The sequence below is a fragment of the Oryctolagus cuniculus genome, chromosome 3 (assembly GCF_051225735.1).
Source record: "Oryctolagus cuniculus isolate XC-2025 breed Fujian yellow rabbit chromosome 3, ASM5122573v1, whole genome shotgun sequence".
In the NCBI taxonomy this organism is placed as follows: domain Eukaryota; kingdom Metazoa; phylum Chordata; class Mammalia; order Lagomorpha; family Leporidae; genus Oryctolagus; species Oryctolagus cuniculus.
Genome location: NC_142869.1, coordinates 93,426,697 through 93,442,093, shown reverse-complemented (window position 1 = coordinate 93,442,093; position 15,397 = coordinate 93,426,697). Strand labels below are relative to the sequence as shown.

Here is a 15,397-nt window from a genome sequence, read left to right as displayed (position 1 = left end):
TGTCAGGAGCTGGGCCAGTCCGAAGCTAGGAGCTTCTTCCGGGTCTCCCATGTGGGTACAGGGGCCCAAACACATGGGCCATCTTTCACTACTTTCCCAGGTGTTAGCAGGGAGCTGGATCAAAGGTGGAATAGCTGGGCCTCGAGCCAGTGCCCACATGGGCACTCCGCTGCTATAGGCGGAGGCTTAACCTACTATGCTACAGCTCTGACCCATAAAGTGATTTTTAATCTCTCTTGATTTCTCACTATTTAGAATGAGAGTTTAGTTCTCAAGGTTTCTTATCCACTCAGCATACGTCTATCCTCATTTTAGGGCTACAGTTACATAATTGGGGCTGGCATTATGGCACTGTGGGTTAAGCCACAACACGCCACACCAGCATCCCGTGTGAATACCAGCTTAAGGTACTGTCTACTCTACTTCTACATCCAGCCCCCTGCTAATGTGTCTGGGGAAGCAGCAGAAGATGGCTCAAGTGGTTGGGCCCCTGCCACTCACATGGGAGACCCAGACGGAGTTCCCGGCTCCTGGCTTTGACTTGGTCCAGCCCCACCATTGTGGCCATTTGGGGAGCGAACCAGGGGATGGAAGATCTCTCTCCCTCCATTTTTCTCTCTGACTCTGCCTTTCAAATAAATAAAGTAATCTTTTAAAAGATGATCAGTCAATTTAATTGGTATTCAATGTATACAGTATTATGCAAATATTAACAACTGAAACATTAGTTTCCTTTCTTGTCTAGGTTTTTTTCTCAAAGACAATTGTTTCATTATTTTTGTTTCTGCTTTTTCTAAATTTTTCTAAATATTTTGTTAAATTTACCCCAAATATTCTAACAGAAGTATATCAGTTTGATTTCTATGGCCTTCTTTTCCCTGGAACCATTCATTTCATTGTTCTGTTGTGGACTGGTTGCTCTGAGACTTGCTATATAGTTATTATCCATCATCCTGAAAATGTCCTTGTTTTTCTCATGCTTAATTTTCCCATTCTTGGATACTGTGCTTTCCTCCTTTAGATTTACTCCATTCAAATGGAACACATCTTCAGTGGCTTCTAAGAAAGGTTATATGAAAGGTGAATTTTTTTTGAAGGCTTGTATATTTGTGAAATTACTTTTATTCTAGACTCATACTTGATTGATAGTTCAGCTGGGTGAAGAGTATTGGGCTGCCATTCAAATAAATCTTTTCTCCTGAAAAAAAAAAATATGTTAGGCTGGAGACTTTCATCCTTCAGAATTTTGGACATGTGTCATTGTCTTCTAACTTCCAGTATTGCTGTTAAGAATTCTGATGTTCTTTAGAATTCAGTACAGTACAATCTCTTTGAGGATTTTTTCTCCCCCATGCATTGTCCTCATTTTCTCTCTGATTCTTTTTAATACTTGTTTTGCCATCTTTTCTGAAAATATGTATTACTTGACTATTTGTATTTGAAGGAGACCCCTAATCTGATCTTTTTTAGGATATTGACTGGTTTTCCTATAGAGGAATTCTTCAGTCTTATTTCTAAGTGACTAACAATGTTTTGTCTTTATATCTGAGTTGAGAGATGGAGGAGTAGGATGGCCGTGGTCAGAGATTCCATTGTTTAACGTGTGCATTTTGACTTACTCTGCATTTTCTCCGTTGATAAATAGCTGTATACTTGCCCTCAACATGCCTAATGGCTCTAAAGACCACAGGCTTTCTGGAACAACTTTCATAGGTTAAACCTTTGATGTGATACCAATGGGAGGAAAAGTAGTTTTCTGTATAACCAGCATGAGGAAAAGGTCTACTTTTTGTATAAAGAATTCCAGCCAAACTCCCTATTTTCAGAAGTATCCTACCTCCCTTTCAGGGGAGAAACTGTTGATTTCAATTCTGTCTTTTTAAAGGTTTTTTTATTTATTTGAAAGGCAGAGGCAGAGAGAAATGTATTCCATCCGCTGGTTCACTCCACAGTGGCCGGAGCTGGGATGATCTGAAGCTGGGAGCCTGGAGCTTCTTTCGGGTCTCCCACGAAAGTGGAGGCAGCCGGGACTCAAACCGGCATCCACATGGGATGCCGGCACTGCAGGCAGCGGCTTTACCTGCTATGCCTTACGGCCGACTCCGCAATTCTATCTTTGGATGGGAAGAAGTGTCCCACTTCTTGTTACCTGCCTGCCTCCCCCGCTGCCCAGCCATTTTATATTTTAGTATTTTCTTGTCTGCTAAGCCATGTACTTTAAACTGAATATTTGATTATAATTTTCTCTTAATTCCTATCACCTCTGAGGATTTATGACATCTAAAAAAATTGCTTTTGTTTTAATGAGATTTTGAGACAAGCATGTGTAAGACAAGCATTCTGACTTACTTAACCAGAAGCCATCTCTGTGTTACATTTTTGTTAAAGGAAATGTTGCCCAGGCATGCTTTACACTTTGGCAATTTGAGGATCAGTTGCTCATCTGTGATATAATTCCTTGTGGAATGGAATGTCACATGGTATCAAACATGGCTGAGAAGATGGTCCAGATACAGGCAGATACAATGAATAACATCTTTAGATGAAGATTTGAGTTTATGTGGAGTTCTAAACTCACAAAATTAAAATAGGGAAATTATTAGCTGTGGTATTTTTTTTTGTTACTATACAACTCATTTGAGGGCTATAAAACTCACTTGAATTAAAAGTGCTTTTTATTGGCTTACATATAGTACTTTGTTACATATACTATTGGTTAGCTATGTAAATAACCAGAGAAAAGAGGATAAATGAAATAAACTCTGGGTGTTGGGTGCATATTGTCCAGAGGCCATGTCTTAGGAACTGAAGTATAGATTGTTCTGGAGTAAAAATAAAGAGTGTAGCCACTTATAAAATAAAATATTGGTGATTTAGGATGGCAAGAACATTCTTTTCGTTTTCTACTTTGGAACTGAGAAACACAGATATATACACTATCAGCTTTATTATTAATGAAAGTACTTTTAGAGGGTAAGATATAGTTATATGGCCTCACTGAACTTTGTTAACATTTAACTTCTGAATTAGACAAACTTGCCCTACCGATTTTTGCTCACAATGGGTCTTCCCTTTCCAGAAGTAGGATCAACTGCTGTGTCTACCCTGTAGTGGAGGACTGATGAAAATGCAGTCTCTGGGGCCGGCGCTGTGGCATATCGGGTAAAGCCACCGCCTGCAGTGCGGCATCCAATATGGGCACCAATTCGAGTCTTGGCTGCTCCACTTTCGATCCAGCTCTCTGCTATGGCCTGGGAAAGCAGTGGAAGATGGCCCAAGTTCTTGGGCCCCCCTGCACCTGTGTGGGAGATCTGGAAGAAGCTCCTGGCTCCTGGCTTCAGATTTGCTCAGCTCAGGCTGTTGACAGCCATTTGGGGAGTGAACCAGCAAGTGAAAGACTCTCTCTCTCTCTCTCGCTCTCTCTCTCTCTCTCTCTTTCTCTTTATCTCTTTCTCTCTCTCTTTCTCTCTCTTTCTCTCTCTTTCTCTCTCTCTTTCTTTCTCTCTCTCTTTCTCTTTCTCTTTTTTTCTCTTTCTCTCTCTCTTTATCTCTCTCTTTATCTCTCTCTTTCTCTTTCTCTTTCTTTCTCTTTCTCTTTCTCTTTCTCTTTCTTTCTCTTTCTCTCTGCCTCTGCCTCTGCCTCTGCCTTTCAAATAAATAAATTTTCTAAGAGAAAAAAATGTGGTCTCCATGAAGGAAGGAAGAACCAGAGAAAATATGATGTGCATCCAAAAGGTGTTGTAGTGTTTAGGTTCTCCTCCCAAGTGCTCCAGTCAATTTAAGTCACTTCTTCATTGGCTGACAGTGAAGAAACAACAGGGGGAAACTGAAAGTATCCTTTCCATTCTTTTCTCTCCTGGAGATTTGAGTAAAATGTGGGGAATAAGTGTTTTTCCCCTTAGCATGCAACATGTAACAGGCATAATATTATGCTGTAGTAGTAGTAGTAGTAATTAATATCCATAATAAAATGAAAAAATAGTAGGCAGTAACTGGCCCATCCTTATGCACTGCATTTTATTGCTGGTTACTCAATTTTGCACCATGCTTGGTGAACTCCTTTTAGTCTGAAATCATCTTGGCATTTTTTGGCTCTGTGCAATTTTCTTGTATTATTTCTTCTCCTGTTTTCTCTCTATTTCACTAGAATAGCTATGCTTATTAGAAACTTACATATAAATATGACCAAATACTGAGGATCTCTGAAAGTTGCTTTAATTTAAAAGTAATGTCTGCTTTACCAGCCGATTTTAAACTATATATATTATCTAAGCTATAGCCAGTCAACTTTGTGAATACTTTAAATATTTAAACTGTCAGTACCCACTTCCTTAAACAGAAGCCTTAGCTATCTCATGCCTTGATGGCTACTGCAAGGAACTTTGTGATCTACCTTTCTGTTCACTTCCTTTTCCTTTGTCTTAGTGATCATACACAGTGTTAACTTTCTTCATTTTTCTTTGTTTACTGCTGAGTTAATGTCACTCTGGGAGGTCTGGTATGCACACACAGACATGCTCCCTGTTAACCGTGTTCTAACATGAATTCTGTAGATCCACTACATCAGCAATTTTCAACCCTCCTGCCTTCTTCCCCTTCTTTTTTTGGGGGTGGGGGGAGATGAGGTTACTTATTTTGTTTGGATAACTGGTCTGTAATACTGACCCTCTTTTTCTGAGATGTATTTTTTTTAAAAGATTTATTTTTATTTGTTTGAAAGACAGAGTTACAGAGAGGGGTAGAGACAGAGAGAGAGAGAGGTCTTCCATCCGATGGTTCGCTTCCCAGATGGCTGCAACAGCCGGAGCTGCGCCAATCCAAAGCCAGGAGCCAGGAGTTTCTTCTGGGTCTCCCACGCAGGTGCAGTGGCCCAAGGACTTGGGCCATCTTCTGCCGCTTTCCAGGCCATAGCAGAGAGCTGGATTGGAAGAGGAGCAGCCGGGACTAGAACCGGTGCCCATGTGGGATGCCGGTGCTTCAGGCCAGGGCTTTAAACTGCGCCACAGTGCTGGCCCCTGAGATGTATTTTTTAGCAGGAAAAAGCTTTCTGATTTTCAAAAATGAGGTAGTGGTAAGCTTACAGAGACATTCCTACTTGGAATTCAAAAGAATCTCTTAAATTTGTATACTTAAGAAGTGATTTTTTTTTTTTTTAAGATTTATCTATCTATTTATTTATTTGAAAGTCAGAGCTACACAGAGAGAGGAGAGGTAGAGAAGAGGGGTGTCCTCCACCTGATGGGTCACTCCCCAGTTGGCTGCAATGGCCGGAGCTGCTCTGATCCGAAGCCAGGATCCAGGAGCCTCTTCCAGGTCTCCCACGCGGGTACAGGGGCCCAAGGACTTGGGCCATCCTCTACCGCTTTCCAGGCCATAGCAGAGAGCTGGATCGGAACTGGATCAGCCGGGCCTCGAACTGGCGCCCATATGGGCTGCCGGCGCTTCAGGCCGGGGCATTAACCCGCTGCACCACAGCACCGGCCCCAAGAAGTGATATTTTTATTCATGACTTTTAGAACCCACTCTTTTCTTCTAAGTACTGTGTAGAGGGTATACAAGAATGACTAAAGTGATCATAGCTTTTTAAGGAATTTTTTGTTTGTTTGTTTGTTAGAGTGGATGATAGATATAATATGAGGTCATTGTCAGATCTCCTATCAATTCTCACTGTTAATTTTTCTAAACTATTTCCCAGCTTTTCTTGTCCTTTCCTGTGCCTCACAAGCTGGGGTGCTGGCTTTTGTAAGAATAGAATAAGAAGATAGAGCAGATAGGAGGTGGAGGAACACGAGGTGAGTAAGATTAGGTAGGTATGTAAAAGATGGTCATGCAAAATTTGTAAAGCCTTGTCCTTGAACTTAGGAAGACATCTGTTTAACTAGAAATTCAGTTGGGTTAACTCTGCTTAATACTTTTAAAAAATTTTTCTCTAAAATGTCATCTAGTTGTATCAACTACCTGATTTTATTGACTATACATTGTTAGTCTGTGAGCTAAACACAGATTATTGGACTGTCAGTATGTGCATTTACAAATATAATATCCCTTTGTGGAAAGAAGAGTAATTTTTAGTAATATATAGTTAATGCGTTTTACATAATCAGTTTAATGCAGAGTGGATTGCCATTTTTAAAGCATACTTTTGAGTTATTGATAGCCATGTAATAAAAACTGTATGCAGTATAAGGAAATATGTTTTATATTAATGAATATTTTAAATGAATCATATTTACAGAGTAATCTTGTTACTAGTTCACCAGTAACTGACTTCCCTGATTTATTAACTTTATTGTCTGGTATTTAATAGAAGCTAATTATAGTGACATTTTTAAAGTTTAGAAAGTATAAGATTCATTGAATACCTATCACATAGTATAGTTGTGACAGTTAATATGTATATAAAAGCACTTTGAACATTAGTAATTGCTAGCTAGCATTTATTTTTGTTTTTGTTGTTATCTAGTGATAATTTTTAAACAATGAAGCAGAGTTCAGATTTATGAGAATGTAGTCCTTGACTGTAAGTACTGCCTATAGAAGGAAGCTGATTTTACTAAAATTATAAATATATACATATCTAGTCTTATTACTATGTTCTTTACTACCTTAAGAAAGTCATTCTGAATCTGAGAACGCTAGGACATTTCATATGATGTGAATGTAGAATATTCACTTGGACATTGCTATGCAGGCAACCTTTAGATAACCAACTTGTTGGTGCTAGTTTCTCTTTTATTGTCTTGTTGTTAATCTTGTCTTGTAATTTTAGTACATAATGTGTGGCAGTTTAGTATTCCCTCTTTATATTTTAGTGACTAATCATAACTTTTTAAAATGTCAAAAGGGAATAAAGAGAGTTTTAATTCCTTCTATCATACCCCTGCTTCCGTAGTTCCCTTATCCAGAAGTAGAAAACTATTACCAATTTTTTGTTTCCTTTCAAAAACATTCTGTATCTTTGCAGATGCATGCATGTTTTTGTCTTCACCTTTTTAAAAGCACATTCCTTAGTGCACATCTCTAGTGTTCTACATTTGAGCTTTTTTCACTTAAATGTTTGCAAAGATCAGTTTCATGATCAGTGTCATTCTTTCTCAGGGCTTCAGTGGATAGCCCATGTATGGATGAATCATTTATCTTACCCTATGTACATTGCTTATTTTATATTTTTTTATTTCTTACAATGTCACAAGTAGAAAATGTGTATGTATCTTTGTTTCTGTGCAATTAAAATTTATCTATAGCATAAGTTCCTAGAAGCAGATTTGGGAAGTCCGAGAGAATGTATTTTTAATTAAAGTAAATACCACTTTGTAGTTTCATCTTCACAGTATTTAACAGGGCTTCTACACATATTCATTCCAAAATAGTATATTATCAAGTTTTAGATCATAGTCTGTGTGGTGAATGGAACTCAGCTTATTACATTTGCATTTATTTAATTGTGAATAAGGTCAAAGTTTTTTTTTCAGACTTAAAAGTAATTGATATTTATTCTCCACTAAAATACAATTCAGATCCTTTGCCAGTTTTTGTAGTTTCTGATTTTTTTCTTAACAATTTTGTAAGAAATCTTTAAGGGAATAAACCCTTTATGTATGTGTTACATTTTTTCTCAATTCTTTGTCTTTTGGCTTAGTTTATTAAATTTCTATGTAGAAATTTAAAATTTTTAGATAGTAAAATTGATATAATTGTAATCACTCTTGTGGTGTCTAGTTTCTACTTGCTGTTATAACATTTTTCTCTCCAATTTTCTTGTAGTAATTTTATATTTTATTTTTAGCATAAACTTTTGTTGAATATGTCAGTTGTTGATAGTAGGAATAGGGTGGGACTCTAGCCTAATTTTTTTTAGCTTATTAGTCTGCCATGCCAACGCCATTTTTAATAAATTTACATGTATTTATATGGAAGACAGGGAGGGGGAGAGAGACAGAGACAGACTGAGAGAGACAGAGAGATCCCATCTGCCAGTTCATTCTCCAAATGCGCACAATAGCCAGAGCTAGGCTAAGCCAAAGCCAGGCGCCCAGAACTCATTCCAGGTCTCCCACATGGGTAGCAGAGACTCAACTACTTGAGTCCCATCACCTGTTGCCTCTCATGGTGCTTATTAGTGGGAAGCTGGAATCAAAAGTTGATCTGGGACTTGAACCCAGGTGCTCTGAGACAGGATACAGGCATGCCTAGCAGCTCCTTTTTGGGACAAATGCCATCCCTAACACTTTCTTAAAAAAATAATGTTTTATCCTTAATGAGTTGAAACATCATTGCTGTCATATCCTATGTGCTTTATTTCTGAATTCTTCATTTTGTTCCATAGCTTCTCATGCTACCAGACTACCATGTTGATACATCCACATATCAACATTTTTTATAATTGCTGTTCTATATTTTAGCATATAACTGTGATACTTTGTTTTTATAATACATTAATTTCTTAGTTAACATTTTTACTTTTCTATTAAACTTTACATCATACATAGAACAAAAAACTTTTCTATTAAACTTTACATCATACATAGAACAAAATTTATTTTTTCTTCAATTGTGCAATCTCTGAAACTATCTTCAGATACTTGTTAATGAACTTGTTTGTCAGTGAATGTGAATTTAAAAATATTCTGTAATCAAGTACTGTAAACACTGTGTAGCTTCATGATTTCTCCTCAGTTTGAAGTATTTTTCTTTTTCTTTCCTAGCTTTTAATCTAGACAACGAACAACCAGATTATGATATGGATTCAGAAGATGAGACCTTATTAAATAGACTTAACAGAAAGATGGAAATTAAGCCTTTGCAATTTGAAATTATGATTGACAGACTTGAAAAAGCCAGTTCTAATCAGGTACAGTACTGTGTAAAAATGTCTCTTGGCCTACAGTTAACTCAGTTTGCTCCTTTATTTTGCATTTTCTTTATACCTGAGTGTGTGATATTTTACTGTTTGTTGAATTTCCTAGAATTTCTATTTATAATATTCATTGAACTGAGTACTTAAGTTTAATTTCCTTGAATAGGAGTATGAAGAATACTGTTATTTTTCCTTATTAGATAAAAATATTTTCTTCGACCTTTTTATAAGGACTATCTTTATGATGCTTTAGTAACTAAAATTTGGTTGATTGGTTCTGGAAGACAGTCATATCAAATCCTGCTCAGTTGTTCAAATATATGTTAAAAACTAATCATTTCAAGTGGAATTTAGGGCTTTTATTTTTTAAAGATTTATTATTTATTTATTTGAGAGGTAAAGTTATACACAGAGAGAGGTAAAGACAGAGAGAGGTCTTCCATCCAGTGGAATGGCTAAATGGCCACAACAGCTGGAGCTATGCTGATCTGAAGCCAGGAGCCTGGAGCCTGGGCTTTTCTTCGGGGTCTCCCACGTGGGTCCTGGGGCCCAAGTACTTAGGCTGTCCTCTGCTGCTTTCCCAGGCACATTATCAGGGAGCTGGATTTGAAGTGGAGCTGCCAGGACTCAGACTGGTGCCCATATGGGATGCTGGCACCAAAGACAGTGGCTTTATCCACTACACCACAGCACTGGTCCTTGGACTTCAGTTTTTACTAACATTTCAATTTTTAAGTGAGAAAAAATTATTCACAAAGTAATAGAGAAATGTTTTTAGTGAGACATTCTATATATGACACAGAAGGTTAAAATGGTAGTCTTTCTGGAAGGTAATTAGTTAGTAATCCCATCTCTGGTAATCATTCTTTTTTTTTTTTTTAAGATTTATTTATTTATTTGAAAGAGTTACACGGAGAGAAGGAGAGGCAGAGAGAGAGAAAGAGAGGTCTTCCATCCGCTGGTTCACTTCCCAATTGGCTGCAATGGCCAGAGCTGCGCTGATTCAAAGCCAAGAGCTTCTTCCAGGTCTCCCACGTGGGTGCAGGGGCCCAAGGACTTGGGCCATCTTCCACTGCTTTTCCAGGCCATAGCAGAAAGCTGATCGGAAGAGGAGCAGCCGGGACTTGAACTGGCACCCATATGGGATGCCAGCACTGTAGGCGGCGGCTTTACCTGCTACGCCACATCACCGGCCCAATAATCATTCTTAAGAAAAATAATTACTGAAAATTTAACAGATTATTGAACAGGTATGTTCAGAGAAAATTTTAAATTGTAGGATGGAATACATTCCTTAAAAATCATCATTTTGAATTCCATCCTAATGCCATAGAAAATTTTCATTATATAATACTACTTTTCAAAAAGAGATACAGAATTGTTTATTTAGAAAATTTCGAGGTTTGTTTAAAGCATTAATGTTTATACATGTGCATTAAAAATAAAAAGAGGCCAGTGCAGTGGTGTAGCTGCTGGGGCTACACCTGCAGTGCCAGTATCCCCTGTGGGTGCCGATTTGAATCCCAGCTGCTCCATTTCCAATCCAGCTCTCTGCTGTAGCCTGGGAAAGCAGTGGAAGATGGCCCAAGTCCTTGGGCCCCTGCATTTGTGTGGGAGACCCAGGGGAAGCTCCTGGCTCCTGGCTTCAGATATGTGCAACTCTGGCTGTTGTGGCCATCTGAAGAGTGAACCAGCAGATGGACAACCTCTCTCTCTGCTTCTGCCTCTCTCTAACTCTGCCTTGCAAATAAATAATTAAAAAAATAAAAATAAGAAAATACAACAGAGTGCCAACAATGGTTATATCTGAAGACTGAAATTACTAGTGATTTTTATGTCTTTAGTTCTACTGTGTTTTCTAAATATACTATAATAACCACGTGCCAATATTGTAATCATATTTAAAATATAAACTATTTTAAAGAATAATTTTCGGTGTACCTATGTTGTGTTAATATGATAATTGTTAACATTCAAGAGGTATAGATATAAGAGTGACAATAAACTGTTTACAGTAGACCCTTAAGTTGTAATGTAGGTAAGGGAGAATAATAAATTTGTATAGGTAAAACAGTGTAAAGCTTTAAGTCCTTTAAATCCTTAAAACATACATGCTAGTTAGTTAGCCTTTGCCACCAGTTCCTTACCCCCAGCTTCCCACCCCCACTTTGATGGGAAACAATATCCAGTGTGTTATCCAAAGACAGACACTTTGAAAACTGAATTTTCTAAAGTTCAGCTTACTGTCTGTTGGTCTTTTAGTTGGGAATTTAAAATTTTTTCAAATTGATATTTATTTTATAATTAGTGCTCACAGTTTTCCTGGGATTTTGGTGGGTGGCATCAGATATAGTTTCAGGGTTTTTTAATTTAAGCAAATTTTTTTAATTTTTTTCAAGGTGTACTTATTTATTTGAAAGGTGGAACATTAGAGTGAGGGAGACAGGAAGAGAAAGCTCTTCCATCTGCTGGTTCATTCTCCAAATGGCTGCAATACCACGACTGCACCAGGCTGAAGCCAGGAGTCAAGAACCCCGTCCTTGTTCTTCTACATGGGAGGCAGGGGCCCAAGTACTGGGACCATCTCCCATGGGTTTCCCAGGTGCATTAGCAGAAAGCTGGATGGGAAGCAGAGAAACCAGAACTTGAGCAAGCACTCCAGTAATGGGATGCCACGTTGCAAGCTGTTTAATCCACTTTGCTACAGTGCCAGCCACTAGGTGCATGTTTTTCTAGTGATTTTTGACTAGATCAATCTTTCAGAATTTCTGCTGTTTCCATGATTATTCAGAATTTACTCTTGGTTGCTAAGATTTATCATCAGATGCCTTCAGCTTTCTGTTCTGTAATTTACTCTGTTTCAGTAAGTGAATAATATTTATTTAATGCCCATGTGAACAAGACAGGTGATGTGTTGACTAAGGCAGATGAAAGAAGTTCTGCCCTATAGAACATATTATCCAAGTAGGTGTCCATAAACAGAAAAGCATGTAAACATTATGGTTAACTGTTCACCTATGATCAGCACCATTTTGTTTTAGTTTTCTTTACTTGCGGATAAGCTATTTGCCCTGAGACAAGCAACTGACTAGGCACAGAGCATGATAACGGGTGCTTTCAGCGGTGGAGATAAAAGTGGAGGTTTTCCTGTGGGAGTAGATGGTGGTCCTTTTAGAAGCAAGGATTGAAGACACTACACAGCTGTCTTTGTTACAAGTCCTTGATCTGTTTATGGATCTTTTTTCCTTTTGGGCTATCATAATAGCAGATCCTGGAGCTAGGAATTAAGTTTGTGACTAAACTGTATTTATTAGGTTCATAGAGAAAGACATGAAAGATGGAGTGAGGTAAATGTTCTGCCTCCGTCATTGTGGGAAACTGATTCATTGAAGTCATTATTGAAAATCTCTGTTGCCAAATGCTGAAATGCTGTGATTATTTTTAGTCCCCATCTGTCTATTTTATTTCTGCTCTCTTTATATATTGAAAGTGTCTTCATCTTTTTTTTTTCCAGGATGCAATTTATTCCCTTCTGTTTTTATTGTTTCCTGTGCCTTTACTTTCTTTTGCTGGCTTCTTTTCATTGAATTCCTGTAAACACCATGGTTTCTTAAAATTCAGTACTTTATGTTTTTCTGGGTATTATTACCTCAGTGAGCATTTTTGTATAGACTAATTACATACTTTTAGCTCCAGAATTTTTTTCCTCTCTTTTGGTGCTTTTTGTTTGGAGATCTGTTAAGTTGAAGTTTTCCAAATCTGAACTTAACCCTGCTACCCTAGGTGATTCCAAATTACTTATCTGTCTCTCTCCAGTGACTCTCCAAACTCAGAATCATCTGTTCTAATTTCTTTTCCAGTTATTTTGAGTTAATCTTTAAAATATCTTCTTTCAGATGTGACAACTAATTGCATTGCCTAACTTGAGACTGGATCTTTGGGTCAGGGCAAGGGGTAGGGATGCCACGTAGATGATTTTGAGTCCAATGACAAAATTTTAAAATGGATGGTAGATTAGGTAAAATTACTGCTGTTAAGTTTACAAAAATTGATTACTGTGATTAAGAAAAGAAGAGCCTTTTTTCAGCCTGTGTCCTACTTAATATCCCCATACTATAGGATGGTGTTGATCACTACATTTTTCTGATCCTTTCTTCTTGGATACCTCTTATTGCTCCTCTTTGTCTTATATGGTAAAATTTCCTTTGTTATCTGTCATTAGCATTTCTTATAACCTACCAATAGTTGATTGTTGGTTCTGAGTTCCATGCCTGTACCTACTAAGCTCCAGAACTGTTTGTGGAATCTCTCCCCTTGAGCACTTATTTCAGGTTCAGCTTTTCCAAACACACCTCTGCTCTCCCAGGCTTGCTTTCTATTTCTCAAGTAATGACATTATCAGCTTTCACTCAGTAGACCAACCTTGCATCTTAATGCTTGACTTCTTCGTAATTATCCATTTCCGAATATTATTAAATCAGTTTTTTGTTCTAAAATACCATGATTGTCATCTCTGTGGTACTTTCCCAGTTTTATTACCTCTTATCTGGACCACTACTGTTCTACTACCAGCTGTTTTATTAACAAATAGTCTTTAAGGAAGCTACAACAACAAAAACCTCCACTCTCTATAAGATAAAATCCACTTTCCAACTGACTCCAGTCATACTGAACCTCTCGTCCCCAAATGTGCCATGCCATTTTATAGCACTATGTTCTTTCTGCTTAAAGTACTAGATCATACATTTCTAGTACTGTGGTCTTAGTAAATATATAATCTACATCCCAAACTTGTGCTTTTACTAAATGTTTCATAATCATTTAATAAACTCCAGCATCTTCCCAGCCTGCAGGAAGAATCTCTTAACTACACTCTACCCTGTACTTCTCCCACTCAGCCAGCTATCATGTTTTTGGGTCTGTGACTTGCAGCACCTCTATTTCCTGGTGCCAGATTCCTGCCTATCTTGGAGAGAGGAGTAGAAGGGAAACCAGAGCTATGAATTTTTCCTAGAACAGCTACTGAAGAAAGGCATAGGTTGATAACTGAGTAGCTAAAAAGGATAGACATGTAGTATTTTTCTAGGCTGCTCTTCACTGATCCCATTCTGTATTTGGAGAATCTTCCACTTGATGAATCTTGGTGTAAGACAGAACCTGCTTCCCTATAATGCCCTGGTAATGCCAACTGCACTGTTAGCTGGCTCTTTTGCCATATAGGGCCTACAGCTCCGGCATCCCAAATGGGTGTTGGTTTGTGTCCCTGCTGCTCCACTTCCAATCCAGCTCTCTGCTATGGCCTGGGAAGGCAGTAGAAGATGGCCCAAGTCCTTGGGCCCCTGCACCCACGTGGGAGACCAGGAAGAAGCTTCTGGCTCCTGGCTTTGAATTAGTGCAGCTCCGCCCATTGTGGTCAATTGGGGAGTGAACTAGCGGATGGAAGACTCTCTCTCTCTCTCGCTCTCTTTCTCTCTCTCTCTCTCTCTCTTTTCTCTCTCTCTCTCTCTCCCCCCCTTTCTCCCTTTCTGCCTCTCTGTAACTCTGCCTTTCAAATAAAAACATAAATCTTAAAAAAAAAAAAGATTTTCTGAAATATTATCTCAAGCACGAAGATAAGTGGAATAATATTTTAATGGATTACAGTTACTTCTGCATGAAAGAGTAGAGTATTATTTTATTTAGCTGTGACATTAGCAGTCTTAAAATTTAAACAAATATTTTCTTCTTTGATTTGGGTATATGTCTTTTTAAAAATAGTGCATGGTTTAATTTTTGGGTGCTTGTCCAATGACACGACTTTGTAATTCTAAATCTTATTGAAGACCATTTCCATTTTTCAGATCTTTGGTGAAGATAATGTGTTCTCCTTAATTTAATAAATGTATCCAATAGATATATTTTTTGGTTGAATTGAGTGCTGATATTTTCTCTTCTGATTAATTTGCCATAATTTTGTGGCATGGTATAAGTTAGGGATCATTTGAAAAGTCAGTGTTTGCTGTGTTATCTATTTAGAATCATAATTTCACCAGACAGATTTTGAACTGTCATTCATTCTTGGAGAACCAAGTTGAAAAGCGATCAGTTTGCTTGTTTTAAATTTAATGTATTTATTATACTTATTTGGAAACCTGCCTTTAGTAGTATTTCGGATTATTACACAAATAATACACCGTCATATTTGAAAGAAGTAAAGTAGGGACAGAAGGCAAATAACAGAAAGAGAATCATTTATCCTTACTGGAAAGAAATTCAGGCAATTCCAGAGAGAGACTTTTGCTACTCTGCCATAAATTTCATTCCACTATACTCATTTCCCAAGTCCTCACATTGTTCTCTTATTGCTTAATTTGTAATTTGTCTTACCTTTATTGTCATATTGTCAGGTCAGTTTCTTTAGGTAATGAATTCATCTGTTCTCTACAAGCTGGAACCTAATGATGAGCTGCTAAGAATTGATTGTTACTTATTGTTTAATTGATTGTTTCATGAATTTAAAGTTTTTATATGTAACTTATTCATTTGTGTGTTCAAAATTAT

The 15,397-nt window shown here is 37.7% G+C and overlaps 1 protein-coding gene across 18 annotated transcripts in view; it reads left to right on the top strand.

Annotated features, from left to right (window-relative positions):
• EPC2 (enhancer of polycomb 2) overlaps positions 1–15,397 on the top strand; it is a 137,864-nt gene that overhangs the window by 83,680 nt on the left and 38,787 nt on the right. For 11 of the 18 annotated variants that reach the window (XM_089329181.1, XM_051848701.3, XM_089329180.1 and 8 more), the window contains one exon: positions 8,706–8,851. In XM_089329181.1, coding sequence (XP_089185307.1) covers positions 8,706–8,851 — 146 coding nt within the window. Of the gene's footprint in view, positions 1–5,695; positions 5,793–8,705; positions 8,852–15,397 lie in introns of all 18 variants that reach the window. The other 7 variants (XM_089329186.1, XM_070070944.2, XM_089329188.1 and 4 more) reach the window with 1 other exon arrangement.